The following is a 25,168-nucleotide window of genomic DNA, read 5'->3' on the forward strand; positions in this document are numbered from 1 at the left end:
GGAATATTACAGAGACAGTGTTACTATATGCTGCTTCTCCTGCACTCATATAAAACACCTACACCTCTGTAATATGCTCATCTGTATTCCATTCACATTGCATCCATATTTAAAGGGGCTGTACTACGTATTCCTGTTCCTCCACATCAGACAGCTCTTCAGTATTACAGATCCGTAATAAGGATGCAATACTGACTACGTATGGATATGATTGTGGACGCACTGCTGATTCTGCATACAGAGGCCCAGGCTGATGGGAATCTAGTTATTGGCCATACACAATAGTCTAAAGGGATCAAAATGGATGATTGTAACCAAAAAGATCGTTTTTCGGTTTGAATATTATGACCGACTATCATTGTCTGTAAACATGTCTGCCACGTTTGAATTTTTCGCTTACCATTTGTATGAAAGATCTTTCGTTTTTTGAAAGAACATTCCCAGAAAGATCTTTCGTCCATCACCCATTTCCATTGAACATGTATGAACAGATATGACGGTGAATATGGACTAAAATGTCTATGACCCATGTCTGTCAGATGATTGTTTGTTCAACTGCTGTTCAATCATCAACCAACTTCTATCCAATGTGTATAATCAGCTTTAGCAATATTGGACAACCCAAAGGAAGGAATACACTGCCATGTTTGTACCGTGTTATGCCGCATTCACACGTCAGTGTTTCGGTCAGTGATTTCAATCAGTTATTCTGAACCAGGTGTGGGTCTACACACAGAACAGGTGCAGATCTTTCCCTTATACCTGTGGAGGCTACAATACTGGTTTTGGCTCACAATCACTGATGGAAATCACTGACTGAACACTGACATGTGAATGAGGCTTTATCCTGTGAAGTCAATTGACATCAAACGACACAAGTCCGACACCCAGGACCCCACCAAGCTGTCTTAGCGCTGCGGCCCTCTCTCTGCTCACCGAGAACAGCGCTGTATATTGTATAGTGGCTGTGCTTGGTATTGCAGCTCAGCTCCATTCACTTCAATAAGGCTGAGCTGCGCCTAGGCCACGTGACCAATGAACGTCACGTCAGACCAGAGGGTAGGTCATCAGTATAAAAGTCTGAGAAAACCCCTTTAATGTACAGTGGGATGATAGCAGGATCCTATTGTAATTAATACCGACTTGCCCCTGAGTGCAATGTTAATAAATCCGGTAAGTAACGGATAGATGCAGGCGCATGGGGAAGGTGCTGCGGTTTACAATGTCCCCACACCCAGACTGTAAATGTGTCTGTTGCTGGATACACGGAGTCTGGTTTTCATTTCCAAGCTATGCGGGGTCGGCTTAGCAGGGAAGTAGCTGAATGAATTATGTGTTTGTCTGTATCCACTCCTCGCTATAAATACTGCCAGCATTTCAGGCCTTCCTTCTGTATCCCAGCAAATGAATGAGGCCTAAAAGTGATTTTTGTTTCAGTGCAAAATGCTATGAAAATATGAGTTACATAAAAAACGAAAAGCATAAAGACCTCTCTGTGGCTCAACAAAACTGGAGAGCGGACGCTGGTTAGAATTAATATCAAGACGAACATCTTAATCATTTCTTGCAAAAGGAAAATGCATTTAGATAATGGAATATTATTTGAATAGTAAATGGCTACACATTTTTACTCCAGAATATTATTGCAAGGTTTTAAAATGACTCCTAAAGACTCTTAAAACAGGGCTGTGGAGACAAATGTGCTTAGTAATCAATGTACAGCCGCTGGCTTCTAGCCAGTATTTGGGTATATGCACACAGCGCGTATTACCTGCGGATTTTCATGCCTTAAAGGGACACTGACAGGCCCAATAAGCATATTTAGGTATGTATATGACTGCACAGGTCTTCTAATGTGTAATAAAAACATATAAGTAATACCCCCTGTCCACCTTATAAATACAGTAAACTGATGTTTTATAACCTGATAGAATCGTCTTCTTTCTGCCCAAGGGGCAGCGTTTCAGCTCCACTTGCGCCCAGCCAGCCTTGCCCCAACTGCCGTTTTGAAGCGCCGCCCAGCTCATCAATATTCATTTCGCTGGGCGGCTTCAGATATGTTTGAGAGCAGCGCACGGAAGCTCTGCTCAGAAGAGTGCCCGGCGCAGGCGCAGAACGCAGAGGCTGAAGCGGCCTCAAAGAAGCAGAGGGGACGCAGGCGCAATGCGATCCCAGCCAGTGAGGGTGCCGGGCGCATGCGCTGAAGCTGAAATGGAGTCCGATGCCCATAGCTTTCTATTGGGCATGCGCCGGATCTCGGAAGGTCGGGGACAGCAGAAGCCGCCCAGCGAAGTGAATATTGATGAGCTGGGCGGCGCTTCAAAACGGCAGTTGGGGCGAGGCTGGCTGGGTGCAAGTGAACTGAAACGCCGCCCCTTGGGCAGAAAGAAGACGATTCTATCAGGTTATAAAACATTAGTTTACTGTATTTATAAGGTGGACAGGGGGTATGCTTATATGCTTTTATTACACATTAGAAGACCTGTGCAGTCAAATATATAGCTAAATATGCTTATTGGGCCTGTCAGTGTCCCTTTAAGTCTACAGGGTAATATAGTACTAGCTAAGGCCTCATGCACACGACCGTTGTGTGGTTTGCGGTCCGCAAATTGCGGATTCGCAAAACACAGATGACGTCCGTGTGCGTTCCGCAATTTGCGGAACGGCTAATATAACTGCCTATTCTTGTCTACAAAACGGACAAGAATAAGACAGGTTATATATTTTTTATTTTTTTGCGGAGCAACGGATGCGGACAGCACATGGAGTGCTATCCGCATCTTTTGCGACCCCATTGAAGTGAATGGGTCCGAGACGCAAAATTTGCGGACCAAAACCACGGTCGTGTGCATTAGGCCTAAGTAGATTAATTCCCCATTAATCTGATGAATCGCTGTTTTTGGTAGAACTGATATTTCTACACAGCAAATAATTTACTGTAAGTTTAGTAGAGTAATAGAAAAAAAAAGACTCAATAATTAGGGCATGCATGAGAAATTGAATCATTAAGGGAAAGGGGCTTGTTCAAAATGATAGCAGGGAGGAGTTAGGCCCCTTTCACACAAGTGAGTTTTCTGTGCGGATGCAGATCGTGAATCCTCACCCAATTATTGCAATGGGTCTGTGCACATTTTTCACGTATCAGTTCTGTGTTGCGTGAGAATCGCAGCATCTTCTATATTCTGCGTTTTTCATACAGCCCCAACCCCATAGAAGTGAATAGGGCTTCAGTGAAAAACGCATTGCATCCGGATGTAACCTGGATGCAGTCCGGGTGCAATGCGTTTTTTACTGATGGTTGCTAGATGTTGTTTGTAAATGTTCAAATGTTCATTTTTTTTTTCACGCGCTTGAAAAACGCATCAAAGCTTATTGCACCCACACAGAAAAAACTAGAAACACTGAACGCAAATGCAGACAAAACTGACTGAACTTGCTTGTGAAATGGTGTGAGTTTCACTGAACGCATCCTAACAAATCGCATCCTAAGGCCTTTAAGAGGCCTTAAAGAGAACCTGTCAGCAGGGGTGTAGCTATAGGGGGTGCAGAGGTAGCAGTCGCTACCGGGCCCAGGAGCCTGAAGGGGTCCAAAGACACTTGTGCCGCATAAGTAGACACACAAAGCACTAATGGAAGGGGGGCCCAAGCTGAACTCTTGCACCGGGGCCCATGAGCCTTTAGTTACGCCCCTGCCTGTCAGGTTCCCTTTAATGTCAGTGCTATACCAGAGAGCTGGAAAATCCTAGAGGCAGGCCTGAGGCCTACACTAGGTCTCTGCCTGCCTGCACGGACATCTACATGCTGATGGGATAGAGGGAATCCGCTCTCTCTGTACCCGCTTACATGCCGAGGGGGCCATTGCCCGTGGCTTGTAAGAGGTTAACAGGGAAGCTTGCACCATTTTGCAATCAAATTCAGTCAGTTTTGTCTGCGATTGCGTTCAGTTTTTTTCTGCACGGGTGCAATGTGTTTTGATGCGTTTTTCACACGTGTGATAAAAAACTGAAGGTTTACAAACAACATCTTCCGGATGCAATGCGTTTTTCACTGAAGCCCTATTTAATTCCATGGGGCCAGGTCTGCGTAAAAAAAACGCAGAATATAGAACATGCTGCGTTTTTCATGCAACGCAGAACTGGTGCGTGAAACGCAGAACTGGTGTGTGAAAGAAAACACTCATGTACACAGACACATCGAAATGAATGGGTCAGGATTCAGTGTGGGTGCTATGCGTTCACGTCACGCATTCTTGTGTGAAAGAGGCCTTATAGTTAGTCACTAAGGGGTTAATGTCATCAGAGGAAAATAACCCATATCATCCAAATAAGATTAAAGCCCCATGCACATGACTATTTTCAGTCCGCATTTTTTGTGGATCAGATGTGGACTCATTTCAATGGGGCTGCAAAAGACAGCACACTGTATGCAGACAAGCATAAGACATTTCTACAGGAGTTAAAATAATAAAAATCTGGCATGCACGCTGCCGGATCCGCGGTTTGCAAAACACATAGTCATGTGGATTGAGGTCTCAAAAGCAGGATGATAAAGAGCTTACGATTTTCTTTTCCCTCTGTCTGTCGGCAATTTAGACTAGAGCCAACTGCAATTATTTCACACACGTATTCTTCTCCTTAAGGGCTCATGCACACGACCATTGTTGGCCGGCGCCCATATTGCTGACCACAAACAGCAGATTGTCGGGAACAAGTGTTCGCAGGAATGTTCGTTCCCGATAATCTACACGATTATCAGGCAGTGTAAATCCGCCGTAAATCCTTTAGAACACAAGATTAAGAACGTTTAAGGCTACTTTCACATTAGCGGCAGCCTTCTCCGGCGGGTGAACAGCCTGCGGGATCTGTGCTGCTGACACTAGTGCACCGTGCCATTGGAGGTCCAGCGGCAGAACAGCAAACGTGCAGAGAGGCAGTCAGAATAAAACTACGACACCACACAATTGCGAAGTCCAGGTGCAGATCTTGTCTTATAAGAGGAAGAGAGGAAAGGAAATAAGTATAAAAGAAACATTCTAAACAATTCAGTTAGATAGTAGGGCTCTCACAAAAGCAGACTTACAGCTCCGGCACTCTGGCCAGTCTCAATACTGTCTCCTACTTCAGACATGTTTGCAGGATGACGCACATTGGTTACTTTATTATTTTGATTGGGCATATTAAAAATGATGGCTAAAGGGGTGGTGACTAGACCCCCAATGTGCAACTAATAAAATTGTCTCTAAGGGGGTTGTCCGGGTGAGAATCCTTTAGGGCTCTTTCACACAAGCATATCCCATGCGGGTAATCCGCTGCGTGAAAGAGAGCCAAGCCCCGTTCCGGACAGCAGAGACACAGAGCATTAACATGATTGATAATGCTCTGTACCTCTCTGTGATCTTTTTACTACAAAATCACCTTGAGATAAAGTTGTCGCTGTGATTTTGTAGTAAAAAGGTCACAAAGAGGCAAGGAGCATTATCAATCATGTTAATCCTCTGTGTCCGGAGCGGAGCTTCGCTTTCTTTCACACAACGGATCACCTGCACGGGATCCGCTCGTGTCAAAGTGCCCTTAACCAGCAAAGTGTTTGGCTGTTTGATTCTTGGGTCAACCACATCCCCTGGCATGAGGGGAACTTATTAACCAATTTGAATCCCACGTGGCAAACAAGTGAAGTCCCCTTATTTGGGACTTTTAACACATTTTAGTGTCGCTGTAATTTATGACACCAGTAAGGCGCTAAAATGCACTTTAGTCACATGAACTGTGCCCCAACTAAATATACTTGGGACATTAATTCTAAATCTACAAATTAAAAAGATTTTCAGAAGGGTTTTTCCAATTTTAATGTGACCGTTAAAGGGAATCTGTCATCAACGTTATGCTAACCTCACTGAGGGCAGCATAAGTTAGTGACAGAAATGCTGATTTCAGCGATGTGTCACTCATGAGCTAAAAATAAGTGGTTACCGAGAACCAGTATCGTAATCATTGCAGCCTGGGCCTGAAAAAAGAGTCAAATCTACCTGAGAAGACTCCTGGTTATTCATAATCTTCTGCTCTTCTCACCCACCTGCTGATGGTTGGCAGTTCTCTCCTAGAGAGAAAGGGAGAAAACTAGGTAGAAGACTGTCTGTCATCAGCAGGTGGGCAGGAATTCATGAATAACCAGGACTCTTCTCAGGTGGCCGTGACTCTTTTCCAGTCCCAGTCTGCAATGATTCTGATGTTGTTTCTCGGCAACCACTTACTTTTAACTTATAAATGACAGATCGCTGAAATCAACTCGTCTGTCTCTACTTTATTCTGCCGTTAGTATGGACAGCATAAGGTTGATGACAGGTTCCCTTTAAATTTTGGCCCTTATTTAAGGTAGGATGGTGGTAAATGTTGCACATGTTGGTTATGGTGCATTTCCTTCTGAAATACTGTGGAAAATGGGTCGTTCCAGACATTGTTCTGATGAAAAACATACATTTTTTTAAGAGTTGATTAGAGCGGAAAAAACATCTATAGAAGTGCAGCAAATTATAGCTGCTCAGCAAAATTTTTATCAAGCTGGCATCTCGAGGGGAGTGTCCTTTCTCAGGGGGCTGGTCTTTCATCTGCATCTCTCTCCCTATCATAGATCAGGAGGCAGTTGAAAGATGAAACTGAGCATGTGCAGCTTTCTCAGTAAGGGCTCATTCATACGACCGTGTGGTCGTGGTGCCCAGATTGTGGACTGCAAATAGCAGTCCGCAATGCACGGCCATCAGCCATGTGAACTCTGTGCTGCGGGTGCAGACCCATTTACTTGAATGGGTCTGCGATCCGCAAGATACGGCAAAAGACAGGACATGTGGAGCGGAGGCACTGATCGAAAGCCTATGGAAACACTTGGAAGAATTTCCATGGGATTTCGGGTCTGTGCCTCCGCACCTCAAAACATAGGACATGTCCTATCTTTTGCTGTATTTTGCAGATCGCGGACCCATTCAAGTCAATGGGTCTGCATCTGCAGCATGGAGTTCACATGGCTGGTGCCCGTGCATTGCGGACCGCTATTTGCTTAAACAGCCGATATTCTGGCCAGTTTAATACCGGTATCCATGTTAGGGCCAATTGCCCGGAATTTAGATCACCATAATATGAAACCAAAGTTGTCTGAACCTTGCCCTTGCTATGACCTGCACATACTGGGTTAATTAAGGGCATTTCAAACTGGTCACTTCCTCGGAGGGCAGTTTGGATGTATGTGCATGTTATAGTGCTACTCCCTATACTATAGCAGATATGTACTATGTAATCTTGTCGGGCTCCACTAAACTCGCCCCTCCCTGCGTCTGATGGCAGTATGTTACTGTTAATACCTCTATAGTGTGACATCCTTGTCTAATGAAAGCCATCCAGCAGGTTACATGCACCCCCTCATGGAGTGGAGACCTTACGAGGAAGCTGCTTGGAATTTTGGCAGTGCTTTTTTTAAGTTGTGGAAGTTAAGCCGGTACATGGAAGTTAGCGCTGGAAACTGAGAATTTGCTCAGCTGCTTCCTGTCCAAGGAAGCCCCACATTGCGTATAAATGAAAAACAGACGTCTCCAAGGGCAGCTCGTAGTAACTAGCAGCAGACACATTTACAGTGTGGGGGTGGTGATACTGTATGACGTAAGTTCCTTCTCTACAGACGTGGGATACGGTTGTTGGATGCCGTCTCTGCAGTACAATTAGTGGTTTTCTAGAAAGACGAAGACGAACAGGGTTATTGTTTGGATAAGAGGGAATGGTCACAGCGTTGTACATATGTACCAGTCACGCTGTAAAAATAATTATTTTTCAGAAAAGAAGTTGTGATGTCTGATGGTTTCATAAATAATTTCTATAGATAGGCAGCATTTACACTAGACATATGTATGGTGGCATATTAAAAGCAAAATGCAGCTGCGTACTCCACTTTTTCTGCTTAAACAAAATGCAAATTCATCAAAAATCTGTAGAGTCAAGTCTTTGTATTCTGCATTGCCTGCACACATACTGGGAAACTGGGTGGAGGAGGGGTCCTATGCAAAGTTTGTTCTATGGAGACGTATGCCCCTGGGCAAATGTTTAATATTAGTAAATGGGGTCTATAAGGAAGTAAGGCTGTAGTTTTGTCCATTGTAAACTTCTGACAACACTAGGTAGGGGTTGGGGAGAGAAGTACAAACATAGCTTTTGTGAAGTGTTTATTAACAGTAGTTGGGTGAATATGAACGTTTATTCTGGTAGATTCTGCTCCTGCTAGTGTCTAGGGTGGAGCTCTCTCTAGTGTCTGCATTGAGCCCACGCCCCCCCCCCCCCCCGCCCCCGCCCACTGGTGGCTGTAATGGTCCCTTGGTTGGATGCTAAAGCCACCACTCAGCAGAGGGGTTTTGAAGCTGCACAGTGAAGCACTGACTCCAGAGCACTTACAAGAGCAGGATATGGCAGAATAAACATTAATGTTCACACTATTCCTAATAATAAAACCTCCACAATAGGTTTGCTTGTACTGCTTTCCCAGACCCTACTTAGTGCTGTCAGTAGTTTAGCATGGTCAAAACTGCTGACGGACTCCCTTTAATAATCCTTGTTCACAAATTACTAATCCTTACCATATACTTTAGATAAAAAATACAATTAAAAAAAGACTTGTACACCATTTTCAGTACAGGGAGTTCCAAAAAACCTGACTCTGTGAACCACGCCTTTATGATTCGTTTTTTTAAAGACTACGTACACACTTCATTTTGTTAATTTAACTGCATGTATTTGTGCTGAAAACAGTTTTGTAAAAATGTTGGACCTTTTGGCTTTTTCAGCCAAGGTCTGTTACGGGTCGGGTCATATAGACTTAGTAGTATGATTTTCTACTATTGAAATAATTTTTTATTACGATTCTGTGAATTCCCTTATCTGTTTAAAGGCAGCTTACCTGAGTATATCAGCACCATATGCAATTTGCATCCCATATTCCTTTGCAAACATACTTCTAAAGAGCAGCATCGATCACTATCCGACTCTCATTTGTGACACCACCAGGAATCCATCAGGTGACAGAATTCTTACAGAGAAGATCAAATAAAGTTTGACTTGAAGCTAGAGCAATCAGGCCAAACACGCAATATCAAGATGTATTATCAGAGATGTGTATTCGAAAGAAACATACTAAAGGGCTTGTGCAAGAATGGGGCCGGACCTGTAAAGGGAAGATTACATACCCGCTTCCTGGCGCAGGCTCCCCACTCCTTCTCCTCCAGGCCTGTGATGATTTGCAAGGGCTCCCTCGCTGAAAACATCTGGTTTGACATCTCCGTAGCCAATGGCCGAAGCAGTGACCAGCTACTCTTACAGCTTTACAAATGGTTACATGACACAGGGGGATCCAGTCTGCAGTAATGTCTAACCGGATGTTTACCGGGAAGGAACCTAGCAGAGCATTGCAGGCTGGGAAGCAGATAAGTAATCTTTCCTTTACAGGTCCAGCCAAGTAGATGGGTTTGCCAACTAGCACCCACCACCCCACCCCCATTCTTGTATAACCCCTTTAAAGTGATACAGGCATATAATAGCAGATATTAGTCACTGTTTTTGCAGTTCATTAGGCAACCATAAGGAGAAAGGAACCACAGTGGCTATAGGATGGTCACATACAAGCTGACCATCTAATGTGTATTGTTGGGCCTTGCAATTCACATCTGCCAATTTGGTAAATAAGGATTGCGCTGTTGGATTTCATCAGGGAGATAGGTGTTATCTTCCAGCAACTTTCCTCCCTTTTCCCCATTCAGAACATATGCAAGCTTGGCCAAATGGACATGTTTATGGCAAAGATAGCTGACCGCCGAATGGACTTTCAGCTGATGGGCTTCTCATGTGTATGCTCAGCCATATTCTCTTACATTCTGCTCACAAGGGGTCGGACTATGTGGTCAGTGACCTACTGTACCTACTGTGGGGATTCGCTCTGGTGGTTAGGACTAGCGGATGCAGTATAGAGGCACAGTACACAGTTCTTGAATCAAACAGCGGTGTTTATTCACACATTGGTGTATAACAAAATGCAGATAAGGTGTATCACAAAACGCAGATGGCTTGGTGTTTGTTCACACACAAGGAAAGTCCCTAAACAATAAAAAGTCACCCTTTCCCCTTGGTGTTAATTCACACCCTGTTAGCAGTTCAGCCTCATCAAGTCCACAGGCGGTCCGAGTCCTCCAGCCCGACTCAAACCACAAATCCCAGCACAGGCCTCAGTTCACAGCACACAGACTATTGAGCTCCACAGTCAGAGGGAGGTAAATCCACCACACCTGGCAGTGCTGGCTGGTTTTTATGCCTGGAACATGGGGAGTAGTCACCCACCCAGCACTTTGACTACTCCCAGTAAGAGCCATCCCGGATCAGCCATAACAGCCATGCTAACTCTCAAGGTGTCAATTAGCAATAGCTGCTGCTGACATAAAATACCAGCTCTTACTTCACCTTCCATACCTTCCATTCACGATGATTCCAGGTACCTTACACTAGTTACCCTATGCAGAAAAGTTGTGAGTGTCCTATGATCATGGTGAAAAGCGTAAGGAATCTCTTCCAGTTTCACACTCTCCATGTGCTGCCTGTCTATAAGATATAAGTACTTTCTACCTTAGTGGTTTTATATTTTATCTCTTCTCCTTTACAGACATCTGTTCCATAAGTCCTGTGTGGACCCCTGGTTATTAGATCACCGCACGTGTCCAATGTGTAAAATGAACATTCTCAAGGCTCTGGGTATACCAGTAAGTACACAGGACGTTTGATTTGCATGGCAAAATGTGTGTATGTCCTTTGTAAATCATTTCTCTAGATGTGCATGAAAACTTCAGCTACACTTGTAAGCACGTAACCGGTAAATGTAACCCACCTCCTGACATAACCTTACAGTATGTAAAGGAGACCGGGCAGTGCAATCCGTGCGGCACAGCGAAGCTAATAAGACATCTCCATTGTATAACACAACTCGTTTAGCCCAAGGCCTAAGCATGTGATTGATCACTGGGTGGTGATCAAATATGTAATAGTTTCATAACCAACATTTGGAGAGAGAGACTATGTTATACAGCTCCGCACCAGAGGCTAGTGACAGTCACCTGTTTGCTTTATATGTACATCTTTATGAGTAGTAAATCAACTGCTTGCCTGAAGACCTCTACATATATATATATATATATATATATATATATTGATGTCACGCCCCTGATGAGACTGGGAAATGTAATCTCTCCTCCATATAGTATGTGTTGACCTTAAAAAAAGTTAAGTATCTCTATAGGAATAAGTTGAATAATAATGAAAAATGTCTGTATGTTTCCGGTGTCCCTCTGTTCCCCGTGGCAGAATAGTTTTTATATTGTAGCAGTCTCTAGGTGTTGGCCTGGTGAGAAACAATTCATTGACAAAATGATCCATTACTGCAGAGTCTACCATTGCACCTCCCAAGGAAAGAGTCATTAAAGCTCATCACTTCCCCATGATGCCATCACAGGGTGCAGATGGGTTGCTATGAAATCCAAAACTAAAAGAAAACGGGAAAAAAAAAAAACAATGGCAAAATTGGTGTTTTGTTATTTAACATCTCAAAAAACGGAATAAAATCATCTCAAAAAGTTGTCTGTACCTCAAAATGGTACCAATGAAACTAACTCATCCTGTGCAGGGCTCTCAGAATATAGGTGCCACTAAAGCCAAATATTCTTTCAAAGTATATTTATTGTGGAAAGTTAGTCAAATCTGGGTTGTCACTTAATGAATTTAGCATTAGGTCTCATTCACACAGCCATCTCCGTTTTGCAGTCCACAAATCGCAGATCCTCAAACGCGGATACCAGCGTTTCGCACATCCCTCCCTGTGTAAACAAAATGTCTATTCTTGTCTGCAAAAATACTTTTTTATGGAAAGGTGGAAGGGACATATTTGAAATGAATGGGTCCCCATCCAACCCGCAAAAAAATGTAGACTAGATGCAGATCACAAATATGGTCGTGTGCATGAGACCTTATGCAAAATACTGATAGGATAGCATAACTGGATTGCAATATTATACAATAATCTAAAATATACATTTTATCTAATTTTAAACAATTTTGTCATGTTTTTCCAAACAGCCAAATGCAGATTGCTTAGATGACATCACTCCAGATTTTGATGGCTCAGTAGGACCACCAACTAATCAAATTACAGGAGCCAGTGATGTGACCGTGAACGAGAGTTCAGTAGGAGTAGACCCCGCTGTCCGTACTGTAGGTGTTTTACAGATCATCCAAAATGCGGATGTACTTCCACAGGTTGGAGAGGTCAGCTATACTGCAAGCAGTGAGTATTCTTTTCTAACATGGGAATAACAAGGGCAAAAGCTTTATTAATAAGGTTCCTTGGAAGATTTATGATATCTGACCTTGTAAGATGGCAGATGCTGTATTTTATTCTTATCTGGAAACCAGGTCATATTGAATGCATGCTTTTTTCAGTGAAGATCACATACTGTATTTATAAGACTTAACGGGTTCATTTATCGATCTGGTGTAAAGTACAACTGGTTTAGTTGCCCGTAGCAACCTATCAGATTCCACCTTTTATTTTCCAAAGGAGCTGTGAAAAATGAAAGGTGGAATCTGATTGGTTGCTATGGGCAACTAAGCCAGTTCTACTTTACACCAGTTTGATAAATCTCCCCCGCTGTGCTCCTGTTGGGCAAGTTCTTGAAGGAGTAGCAAACAGTATTAACATCTGCTAATATCATGTGACTCACATGTGGATTTGCTGCCGTTTTGCTGCGGGATTCACACTGTGCACCTACGGTGGAAATCCGCAGCATAAACTGGCGTGCTGTGGATCTAAAATCTGCTCCACAGATCAATTTATTCTTTAAATGTTTTTCAGCAGTGTATGGGTGAGATTTACTAATACCACTCTGCTGGTCCTGTTATACATTGCGGATTTACCACACGCAATTCCGCAGTAAATATCATGTGGATGTAACCTAAAGGTCTCTGCAGGTGCTCAGAACTGAAGTTATGTGAAATAAAGTAGTAGTCATGGGGGCCAACCGTTTTACCAACTTCTTGATTCTTTAGTACTATGCCACTAAACTCCATCTGTACGGTATATCTTCACTATATAGTAGCTCGAATATTGATCAGATATAGATGTAAATGCAGATGATAAAATGTGGATGCTGCATAGGTTCCTATAGTGCATCCTGCAGAGTTGGAAATCCTGGACTATGTATTGAAATACGCACCTTGGCCCAGCTACATTGACTAACATTTGCTCCAGACCCATATTTAATTTATTTTGATGATTTTATTGATAGTGGAAGATTTAAATCCAGCAGCCATGATTTTGTTTGCAGATTTTCTGCATACCACATTGTGAAATTGATAGTGTTGGTGGGATTTAGAATCATTCAGACTCAGTGGTCAAGAGGAAGACATCAATGGCCACTGCCAATGAGCATAACGAGCAGCTGCACACTTCACTTACCATATACAAGATAGCCACGGAGATTGCAAAGTAAATTCATCATGTATTGAAAAATTTGTGACTATGATAATACATGTAAAATATTTTCTTTTTTTTTTTCTTTTTACCTGTCACCTGGTGGCACACTATTTTAAACACACCATTAGTGGAGCGTTTACTTCCTTACCAGGCCAATGATTCAGCAATGGGCCTGTCTAATACATGTATTTGACACAGGACACCTTAGACCTTTCTTTTGTGCAGTTAGATCAGAGATCCCCAACGATCGGCCACAGACTAGTACCAGGCTACGAATCATTTGGTACCGGGACGCGGGGGGAGCTGGACTTGAATAGCGGGGACAGGAACCATTGGCTCCTCTGCCCTGTCGTTCAGTCTTACAGGCCTATGAAGCAGTGGCACAGTTTGGGATGGCAGCGATGATATCATTGCGACCTCCTGCACAGGTCACAGGTGTTACGATTTTTTGTTTGTTTGTGTGGATGCCACTGGGGCACTTAACGGTATATGAAATCTATGTGTTATCTCCATATTTAGAAATAACACTGAAGAAAAATAAAGTTGTCTGAATGAGGCCTAACACTGTGAAGCAAGAGACTGTACAAGTAGTTACCATATTTTCCCGACTATAAGACACACTTTTTTAGCTAGAAAAAATCTTGGTCTTATAGTCCGCAGACACTCCACATTTCATACCCAGTCGTGACAAAATGATCAACGTCCGTGCACATCAGCTGACATAACTTCATTGTCATTCCTTCCTTACTAACATATTCCCCGATTTTGATCAACTTCTATCTCCTCTGCCACTCCAATGTGTTTATGGCTTATTCATCATCATGGCAGCTCAGCAGTATATCAGAGACTGAGAGCTTGCTAGGGTTGAAGTGCGCCAGGTTTGCTTAGGCAACCATGACTCTTACAGCGGAGAGCGCTCACTATCTGAGATCTGCTCTCTTATGTAGTTTTAGTTTACAGTCCCCTCTGTAAATGTGGGCATCACATCAAACAGCAATATGAGTTTTTCTCATTTTCTAGGCAGCTTTTCCTCATTTTGGGTTATACACTAGGCAGCTTTTTATTCTTATTCTTTTTGTTTTCCCTGTTTTTCTTCTTTTTTACTTTTATAGCCATGATTTCAATTTTATGTTATTTGTATTAATTATCCACCCATGAAATGTTTTATTACTTTGTACTTTCTTGAACAAGCTCAGTAACCCCTGACCTGTGACCTTGGGAGCAAGGGGTGGCAGCATGATGTTTGTATTTGTGTATGTATAGTGCATGTTTTATAACTGTTGTGTTTGCCTGATGAAGGGATCCTCTACTTAACTAAACCAGAGAAGGTTGAATAAGTAGAAAGTATTTTTTGTAATATGGGTCGCGTCTTATAGTCCAGAAAATACTATATATCTCTGGTTTCATAAGAGACAAGCAGCTCTTTTGTGCCCTTATAGATCCTCAGTCATGGATTGGCTGATTCACTGTCCAAGCCATTTGTTGAGCTGGAGGTCAGGAAGTGGAGACGTGAGCGGAGCAGCAGCTGAACAGCAGCAGCGGGGGATCGGTGACGTGAGTATCACGTTGGCGAGTGAAGGAAACTCCCCACCGAACACTGATGGGAAACGGGATGAGAAACTAGGCCTAGACACCAAGGAAAGGGAGCAGGGCACCTCCTACTGCCACCCTAATCCTAGCCCTGACTCCTAACTGTATGAGCGGACCCAGATGGTAGGAGGGCTCATACACAGGAACCTCGGTCCTGAGTCGCCCGGATCCCTGGAAATAATGTCAGGAACTAGAGACGACCTGTTCATCCAAGATACGGATGAACAGGAGTTTCCCACCAGCCTAGATGCAAGGAAAGTGAAAGCAACTGGATCAAGGGCACCGGGATCCATGGTTACTTACCTGCCGCGGCTGCTGGAAGGAACACCAGCAGTCCACACCACCACAACTGGAAACCATGAATATGTACTGGAACCAAAACAGGACACAGTACAAACACAGAATCCAGCACACCAGTAACTGCCTGGACCCCCATGCGGACAGGATGCATGGCGGCTCCAGGCAGAGCTGCTCACTGACTTGTTATTCCCCCTCCGGGAAACCCGGGAGCCCTCTCACTGAAGGCACAGACAGACAGGGGAGTGTCTAGCATCCGTGCAGGACCGTACACACCAAAACAGACCAGACATGGAACAACAACTAGACATACAACACAAACCCTGAACATAACCCACACCGCACATAGAATAGGGAAGGTAGGGTAGAAGACAGAGGAGACATTGATGTCCCACAAGGTGACCATCGAGGACTGGGCAGATGGAATACCCAGGACAGGAACATAGCTCCAGCACCAACAAAGGCTGGAAGACAACTAACCCTAGACTACCAGCCACAGGCTAAATAGCTCCAAGTGACCACACCCAGCCAGGAACTTAACCCCACATGCGCAGTGGCGTCTCGAGCTTTCAAATTTTGGGGGGGCACACTGGGGGCCAGGACAAAAGTAGGGGGGGCAGCTATAACAACGATACATTTACACAAGTACACTTAGAAATGCTGCGATACTTTACCCAATACCTAAAACCGCAACAGGGAAGAAAAGTCCAGCTGTCTGTGGATGACACTGCTATGGGGGGGATCTGTGGATGCCACATACCGTGCAATGTATAGCATCTTATGCTATATGTGTCATCCACAGATCCACCCCATGACAGTGTCATCCCCATTTCCCCCTCCATAACAGTGTCATCCACAGATCCCCCTCCCTATAACAGTGTCATCCACAGATCCCCCTCCCCGCCACTCACAGGAGTGTACATTTGACATTTCTAAACCGTAATCCATATCCTGCAGTAACTTTAACTTTAAATCAGGATTAAGCGGCCGCTCATCTCTACTAGTACCTTAACCTTACACCACTCGGCTAGCTTCGGTAACAGGGCCAGGCTACAGCCTACAGGTACTGCCTGTTAGTTCTTATCGAGCGAGTGCTCATTTCTGCAGGTCAGAGGATACGGATTACAGCTTAGAAGAAATGTACACTCCTGTGAGCGGTCCAGTGGCGGATCAGAGCCTGGTCTCGGGAGGGGCACTTCCAGATTATTTTCTGTCCACCGCCACAGAACAAGGGTGCTTATAGAACAGACTGCACAGTGTACCGGTATACTATATATTGTGGGGCACAGCGTGGCGGTATACTGTATATTGTGGGGCACAGTGTAGGCTATATGTGTATAACAAACATATTTGACATGAAGACTTAGTTACTTGGCTTGGCCCTTGGGGGTCTCGGACGCCACTTCCACACTTTGGCCGGGGGCTCGGCGGAGCTGATGTGTTTTATCCTAATGAGAAAGATTTCATAATAAGGATTTGGAGAAGAGGCAGAGGGATAGCAAAGCAGGGAGAGGCTGGTGCTGCTACTAGGGGTCATACCATGTGGGAGTAATAAAGCCCACCATAATGCCCCCCGGTAGTAATAATTCTCCTTATAATGTGACAATGCAAAAAATACCCCCTTATGCCCCCAGTTGAGCTAATGTCCCCCCATATGTTCCCCCCATCATGTGCCAGTATTAGGTCCCCCCATCATGTGCCAGTATTAGGTCCCCCCATCATGTGCCAGTATTAAGGCCCCCCATCATGTGCCAGTATTAAGGCCCCCCCATCATGTGCCATTATTAAGTAAGTACCCCCCTTCATGTGCCATTATTAAGTAAGTCCCCCCCCAATGTGCCATCATTAAGTAAGTCCCCCCCAATGTGCCATTATTAAGTAAGCCCCCCCATCATGTGCCATTATTAGGTAAGTCCCCCCCCCCCCCCCCCAAGTATCACTATTGTAAAAAAAAAAAAAAATAAAAATTATACTTACCTCAGTGTCAGCGATGCGATGCAGGCCTCTTCTGGCCTCTTCTGGCCTGTGTCCCACGCTGTATGGCTCAGGCGGCGCGATGACGTCATCGCGCGCCTGCGCCGGCCTCTGATAGGCTGCTGGTCTAGTGCCTGCAGCCTATCAGAGCAAGGGGAAGGGACACGCCTCTCCCTCCCCTGCACCGCCGCTTAGTGATGGGAAGTTCGGATCTTTTAGGTGAATCGGTTCATTTGAATCAGCTCATTCAAATGAACCAATTCATGAATCGGATATTCGGTTCACTTGGCGAGTCAGACTGCTGAGCTGACTCGCAAGTGAACCGAAGACTCTAGGTGCCGGTGCGCATGCGCAGATGCTTGATACATTCGATTCACTCACTACTTGCTGCGCTGCTGACTCAGTGCAGTCGGCTCGTCTTCTTCAGCTCTCTCTGAACTCTGATTACTAGTATTGAGTGATTTATTATAGTAAAGGGAAGCTGAGGCTGACGCCGGACAGAAGGAGTCAGGAGTCAGACAGGAGTCAGAAGCTGTCACTGTGGTGTGCAATGTGAATTGTTGTCTGTTGTGCATTGTTACCCACAGTGACAACAGTCTGACACTGACAGTACAATCCATAAAGGTGATGTGAACCCACCCTTAGGCCCCTTTCACACTTGCGTTGTCCGGATCCGGCATAGAGTTCCGTCATCGGGGCTCTATGCCGGAAGAATCCTGATCAGGATTATACCCATGCATTCTGAATGGAGAGAAATCCGTTCAGGATGCATCAGGATGTCTTCCGTTCCGGAACGGAACGTTTTTTGGCTGGAGAAAATACCGCAGCATGCAGTACTTTTTGCTCCGGCCAAAAATCCTGAACACTTGCCGCAAGGCCGGATCCGGAATTAATGCCCATTGAAAGGCATTGATCCGGATCCGGCCTTAAGCTAAACGTCGTTTCGGCGCATTGCCGGATACGACGTTTAGCTTTTTCTCAATGGTTACCATGGATGCCGGGACGCTAAAGTCCTGGCAGCCATGGTAAAGTGCAGTGGGGAGCGGAGGAGCGGCATACTTACCGTCCGTGCGGCTCCCGGGGCGCTCCAGAGTGACGTCAGGGCGCCCCAGGCGCATGGATGACGTGATCGCATGTACACATCATCCATGCGCATGGGGCACTCTGATGTCATTCTGGAGCGCCCCGGGAGCCGCACGGGCGGTAAGTATACTGCTCCCCCGCTCCTCACTACTACTATGGCAACCGGGACTTTAATAGCGTCCTGGCTGCCATAGTAACACTGAACGCATTTTGAAGACGGATCCGTCTTCAAATGCTTTCAGTACACTTGCGTTTTTCCGGATCCGGCGCATTTTAGTTGGGGGGGCGCATTTTAGTTGGGGGGGCACATGGGGGGGCCCAGCATGATGTTGGGGGGGCCGTGGCCCCCTCTGGCCCCCCCCTGGCGACGCCACTGCACATGCGCCAGACAGAGAAGGAACCAGGAGAAAGGAGTAAAGCACGGACATGCTGTATTAACAACACGTTGCCCCAGGCAACTAGCATGCACGGCTAACTTGTCACGGCGTACAACAATGAGACCATGACACAGCCGTGACAGTGAGTGATGATTGTTATATTAACACACTCTGACTCCATATATACTGTAGTTAAAATTATCCTCACTTACATGTCAAAATGTGTTGTAAAAGGTGTATAATGGTGGAAAATATGTTACAATAGAGAAAGCAACCTGGAGGAGCAGATTGAAGGGCAGGTTATAGAGCTAGAAGGGCAGCGATGTACTAATAATTGATAATTGAGAATATTTTATTTAAAGGTCTTTTATATTTTCTTAACCAGATATGTCATGTGGATTAAAACGAATAAAAGAAGAACTAAAAATAACTGTAAATGGCAACAGCCTGTGACATTTGGTGGAGTGGGCGTTAGAAAGATGATAAGATCTGTTTTATGGTGTACAATGCAAGGGAGAAGGCAGAATTTTTCAGCAGTGATAACACCATGAGGATGGAAGACCTCTGAGCTGAAGCATCAAAGCATTTCCTGGATTATGAAATGTTTTCAGTCATTTCCAAAAGTCACTATAGGCCGCGTCTGCTTCTCACATGGTTTTATATGTCCCTTGGCCCTGGATGCTGATGAAAAAGAGGACCCAGCTCTTATCTTTCCCTGAGAACACAACCCAAACACCCGCTTATCTGCTTATGCAGTGGATTGTTATGGAGCAGTCATGGGACTACTTAACTCTTTTCTGACAGGAAGTTTCCAGTTTTTTAGGTTAATTTAAGTTTAAAGGGAATCTGACATCAGATCCATCCTATTAAAGCCAGTTTAGTGATATGTAAATTAGTCCCTGTGTGCAACAAGGGTGTAGTTGTTGCAACGACAATGCCTTTATTGCACACAGGGACTAGTTTACACATGACAAAAAATGGTCTTGTTTTCTCTGCAATAAAGCCACGGAACGACATGGGAGCAAGAACATTAGATTCAGCTGACAAGGGCTCATCGGGCACAAGCTGGTTTTAATAGGATGGATTTGATCATAGACTCCTTTTAACCTAAAATTTCAAAACCTCTTCAGCTTATATACCGGTAACTGGCATCTAAATGCAGAGTTTACCAGCCTCTTCATACAGCTGACCCCTATCCTGAGGACAGACCATTAATATCACAATCTCTGACAAACCCCTTTAATGCAATTGAGCTGAGATTCATAAAGTATAAACTGCTAGTGGTGCTTGGTCAATGATCACACAACCAGGTGGTGCAACCTTTATTTTGGGTTCTGCAGCAGGATATATGTTAAGGTAGGGTCACATTAATACTGGATGGCATCACCCCTTGCTGAGATACAGACTTCTACTCTGGCATGGTAATGGTCGTACAGGTGCTGGATGACCTTCTGTGGTATGTCATTCCAAGCTCTATCAACTTGGAACCATAGTTCAACCAAGGTGGTTGTTGGCTGCTGTGCATGGGAGATCATTTGCTCCATCCACTGTTTGATATTGATGGCTGCATGCGAGTTTGCCTCCAAATTTAAAGAGCATGGAATGACACAATAAAGGGTTCACTACCTTGGATGTTTGGTCATATAAACTTTAGTTCATAGTTTCTTGAGTACATATCATTTTCTCAGAATCCTTAGTTTTTGCCATGCTGGCATCTTCTAGAAACACAACCATTCTTGTCTACGGGTTGACTTTAGTATTGTAGCTAAGCACCGTTCAATTAAATACAGAAAAAATCTGATTAGCCACTAACACACCATGGGTTTCCGGCTATGGGAATCCATGCTGTCATCCATATAGTCGTGGATGATTTTCGCACAGATGTCAAGAAGGGGATATGTCCCATTTTGGTGCGGACACCACTGGAAATTGCAATGGGTGTCTTCCAATAAATTAATCCCATTGAATATCAGAATCCTGAGGGCCCAGTGGAAAAATCAATCATTTGAACATACCTTAAGAGGATCTGAAATCTATGAGAATCCATGCTGTCATCCATAATGCCTTGGATCATTGCCACCACTGGAAACTGGTAGCTTCTCATAGATTAATCCCAATGAATGGCAGAATCCTGATGGTCCATTGGAAAATTCCATCATGTGAACATGGCTAAAGAAGATATTTAAAGGAGTTATCAGTTTTTTGTAACAGTGATGACCTACCCTCAGGTTAACCATGCTGTTTTGTGAATAAATCACCACCTGATTTTCCACACTGGCGAGTGCTGCAGATATTTAGCATTTTCCTACCCTCAGGATAGGTTATCAATATCAGATTGGCTGGGGTACTACTCCCGGCACCCCCGCAGATCAGCTGTTTGAAGAGAAGGCACGGCCTTCTCTGCCCTTTTTACCTGCTCGCTGCTGCATTTGCATTGGTGAGCAGGTGTAATTTGCGAGTATGGCGTCCCGATTCACTTCTGTAGGCCGGCTGTCTGTTCAAGTGAATACTACAAGCGTCCCATAGAAGTGAATGACAAAGGGACTATATGGAAAAATGTAAAAGCAGCTTATAACAGAGGGCACAAAGTGTTCGTCCCATAACCCTGATCTCTATGATTGCCACTGCAGCAGCAAACTCTTCAGTTATACAGAATACTGCAGCAGTTACATAAGGGACTAGATATCAGATCTTCTGGACACAAAGTAGAATATAATATGCATGATGTAGATGCATCCTATGTCATGGGCAAGGTTTGGGTTTTTCACTTTTTGAAACATCTGTGTTGTCTAAGGGCTCCTTCACACTTGCGGCAGGACGGATCCGGCAGGCTGGTCTCCCTGTCGGATCCGTCCTTCCACTGTTTCACCGAGCTGCCGTACCACCGCTCCGTCCCCATTGACTATAATGGGGACGGGGGCTGAGCTCCGGAGGTGCACGGCGAAAGCCGCCGGACTAAAAAGTCCTGCATGTCCGACTTTTTAGTCCGGCGGCTTTCGCCGTGCTGCGCCGGAGCTAAGCCCCCGTCCCCATTATAGTCAATGGGGACGGAGCGGTGGTCCGGCGAAACAGCGGAAGGACGGATCCGACAGGGAGACCAGCCTGCCGGATCCGTCCTGCCGCAAGTGTGAAGGAGCCCTAACTTGGTTGAACTCATATGCAGAATATTCAAGAGATGTGGGACCTGTACCTATCTCTAGAACAGGGCCCCCAAAGTGAACAAGAGCACACCGCACTGGTGCCGTCCGCTCTCCATTCATACCTGTGGAACTTGTAAAAATAGCCGAGCGCACTCTCTCGACCACCGATCCATTCACTTGTGTGAGGAAACTGGAAACACCCGAACCACCCATAGAAATGAATGGAGGGTGGCCTCCGTGCACTGTGCGCTTTGGTTGTCTTTGGGGGCTCCGTTGTAGAAACAGGTGCAGTAGTTCCGGTGCCTGAAATTGGTACCAGAACTACAGCTCCATCAGTTGTGTGTAGTTACTGAAGTGAATGGGAGCCGTGCTGCAGTAACAGAGCAGCTGGTGTGGGGTGTCAGATCCTCACCCATCAGATACTCATGACCTGTCCTGATTTTCTAAAACTTGATAAAGACTGTTGGTAGTTGAAATGTTGTGCCCTTTTTGGTGAACAAACCTGCATAATTAGAAGACCCTGAGTGCTGTGGAATTCTTCACTTGATATTTTCTAAATCTTGAGATGTGTTGCAGAAACTTGTGCGACTGAAAATCTGTTCCATACATCCGAAAGGTTTTGCTTCTCCATGGATTTCTTTATGCTCCATTCAGATGACTGGGACAGTCACAGATATTTCACAACAAATCTGCTGTGTGTGAATATACCCTAAAGACATTTTCCGATGACTAAAAATACTAGGAATGTGCCTCAAATGTCTAAAAATAACAACATTTAATACATATATTATTTTAACTCCAGGTCGCTCCTACTGCCGGGCCTCTTCCCCGCAGTGACACACTGACATCACTGCAGTGTGCTGTGCAAATAAATATGTGACAAGTCTGTGCACTGCTGAATTAAACAAGATGACGTGGGTCGCATGGCGCAAGAGGACCTGTCACCACAGAAGGCAGTACAATCTGCAGGCAGCATATTATAGAGCAGGAGGAGCTGAGCACATAGATATTTGGTCTTGTGGGAAAAGATTTAGTACAGGGGAGGTGTTATCAGTGATTGATAGCATTCTCTGTATAAGACCTCATGCCCTCGACCATGTCCCTATTGAGTTCCACAAACTAGAGATCCACAAAATAACTTCCATGTGCAAGCCATGTTTCTCTCACTCCCATCACTAGAAATGACTGTTCTTGTCCGCAAAGCAAGCACGAATAAGACTTGATCTATAACTTGCGGAAGGGACGTATGGCTGCAGACAGCACAAGTGTCACATCCATGGGATGTCTGGTTTTAGTTTTTTTGCAGAACCATAGAAATAAATGGGTCCATGTGAAATCTGCAAAAAAATGTGGATGGGTCACAGATGCAAAAATATGGTCGTGTGCGAGGCCTAAGTGAGTATGCATAGATAGCTGTCAGTGTCCGATAACACCTCCCCTGTGTACTGAGAGCTGTACGTGGGGTGGTCTTAAGTTAGAAAAGGCAGAGATTTAAATGTATAAATGACAGGTTTTACTAAATGTTTTCCAATAAAGCTACGTGGGAACTTCTCATTGGTGAAAATACATAGTTGATGCAAATTTTCATTTTCCTTTGTGTAATATTGTTACATTGTAACACAGAAATAGCCTTATCATTTGTTTCTTCTGTCCACTATGGTAAAAAAAAAAAAATCGGGCATTTGCTAATTGTTGTAAATTGCCCTTAAAGGGACTCTGCCGTCAGTGACCTCCCTATCCAACTGTTTGCGTAGACACATAGCTGTGGTTGACCAGATTACAACGCTGGTTTTCTTTTGTTGATCTGAGGCTTTGTTCCCGAGTTTTTCTTAATATGCAAATTACAAATTTTGTGCAATGAGGGTGTCACTGTTGCTCCACTCATTTCTGTGACCACCCCTGCCTCACTGCTTTGATTGACAGGGCCAGTCTAGCCAGACATGGAAACTACACAGTGGGGGAGATTTATTATCTCCCTTGTGCCAGAAAAGTGGCTTTAACAAGTTCCAAGCTATGTATTTGTGACCTTTTAAATGCCTCTTTTACACCGTTCTTGACACTTTTCCAAAAAGGGTTGTGGCAAGGTCCGGTAAGGGGTGCGGGTAACACCCGAGACAAATTTATCTTCATTTACAGCAGTTTTCGTGCGCAAATGAAGCCAGAAATCTATGCCTCTCAGAGCTGCCGTAGTTTACTGACTGCCAGAGGATGCTCCAAATTTATGACCTCTGGTAGCTCACAAAATGCTGGTCTTGATAAATCTCCCACCATCATATTCATGATCTATCCTAAGAATATGTCACCACTAAGTAAGCCCAGGAAAACACGTTTAAGCCTAATTCACACGAACGTAAGCCGCCCGTTCTGCGGACCACAAATTGCAGTCCGCAATGCACAGGCATCAGCCGTGTGAATCCCGTCTGGCGGCTCAGACCCATTGATTTGAACGTGTCCGTGATCCACAATATACGGCAAAAGATAGGACATGTCCAAGAGCCCACAGAAGCTCTATCAAGTGTTTCCGAGGGCTTCCGATCCGTGCCTCCGTTCTGTATCTTGTGGATTGTGGACCTATTCAAGTCAGTGGGTCCGCATCCGTGATACGGAATTCACACAGATGGCTTACAGTTGTGTGAAAGCCAAGTTCACACAATGGATTTCAAAAAAATGCTTTTCAAATTGGCGTAGAATCCAAATGCAGATCAACAACTAAAAACGTGCGGGCACATGAGTGTAACAACGTGTTCTTTTCCCACTTCCCATTAATTTCAATCAGAGATTCAGAGCGGATTCCATGCCAAGATAGGGCATGGTGGTTCTTTTTTGCACGTGGAAAAAAATCATGTGCTGCTTCCTATTGAATTGAATGGGCGGCTGTTTGGAGACGTTTTTTGGAGCTGGTTCCACATGGGAAACACGCCAGAATCAGCACCAAAAAACTCCATGAACTCGCCCTAAGAAGCTATTTCAGGCTCTTGAATGGCTGGCTATAGCTTTATAATGGCATTAGCTAGAGAAGCCCACCATTGTCTGCTAACACAATTACTGCATTATCTCACATATGTCCGATTCTGATAAATTCCAGATTATTTGACATGCATGTTTGTGATATTACATACAGTATCTTCTGTCTGTGTGGGGAATTTTACTATTGACTTGGCCAAAATA

The 25,168-nt window shown here is 44.6% G+C and overlaps 1 protein-coding gene across 1 annotated transcript in view; it reads left to right on the top strand.

Annotated features, from left to right (window-relative positions):
- RNF150 (ring finger protein 150) overlaps window positions 1-25,168 on the top strand; it is a 166,405-nt gene that overhangs the window by 132,729 nt on the left and 8,508 nt on the right. Inside the window, exons 5-6 of the mRNA XM_044300698.1 lie at window positions 10,681-10,777; window positions 12,144-12,351. Coding sequence (XP_044156633.1) covers window positions 10,681-10,777; window positions 12,144-12,351 — 305 coding nt within the window. The remainder of the gene's footprint in view (window positions 1-10,680; window positions 10,778-12,143; window positions 12,352-25,168) is intronic.

The sequence above is a fragment of the Bufo gargarizans genome, chromosome 1 (assembly GCF_014858855.1).
Source record: "Bufo gargarizans isolate SCDJY-AF-19 chromosome 1, ASM1485885v1, whole genome shotgun sequence".
Classification (NCBI taxonomy): domain Eukaryota; kingdom Metazoa; phylum Chordata; class Amphibia; order Anura; family Bufonidae; genus Bufo; species Bufo gargarizans.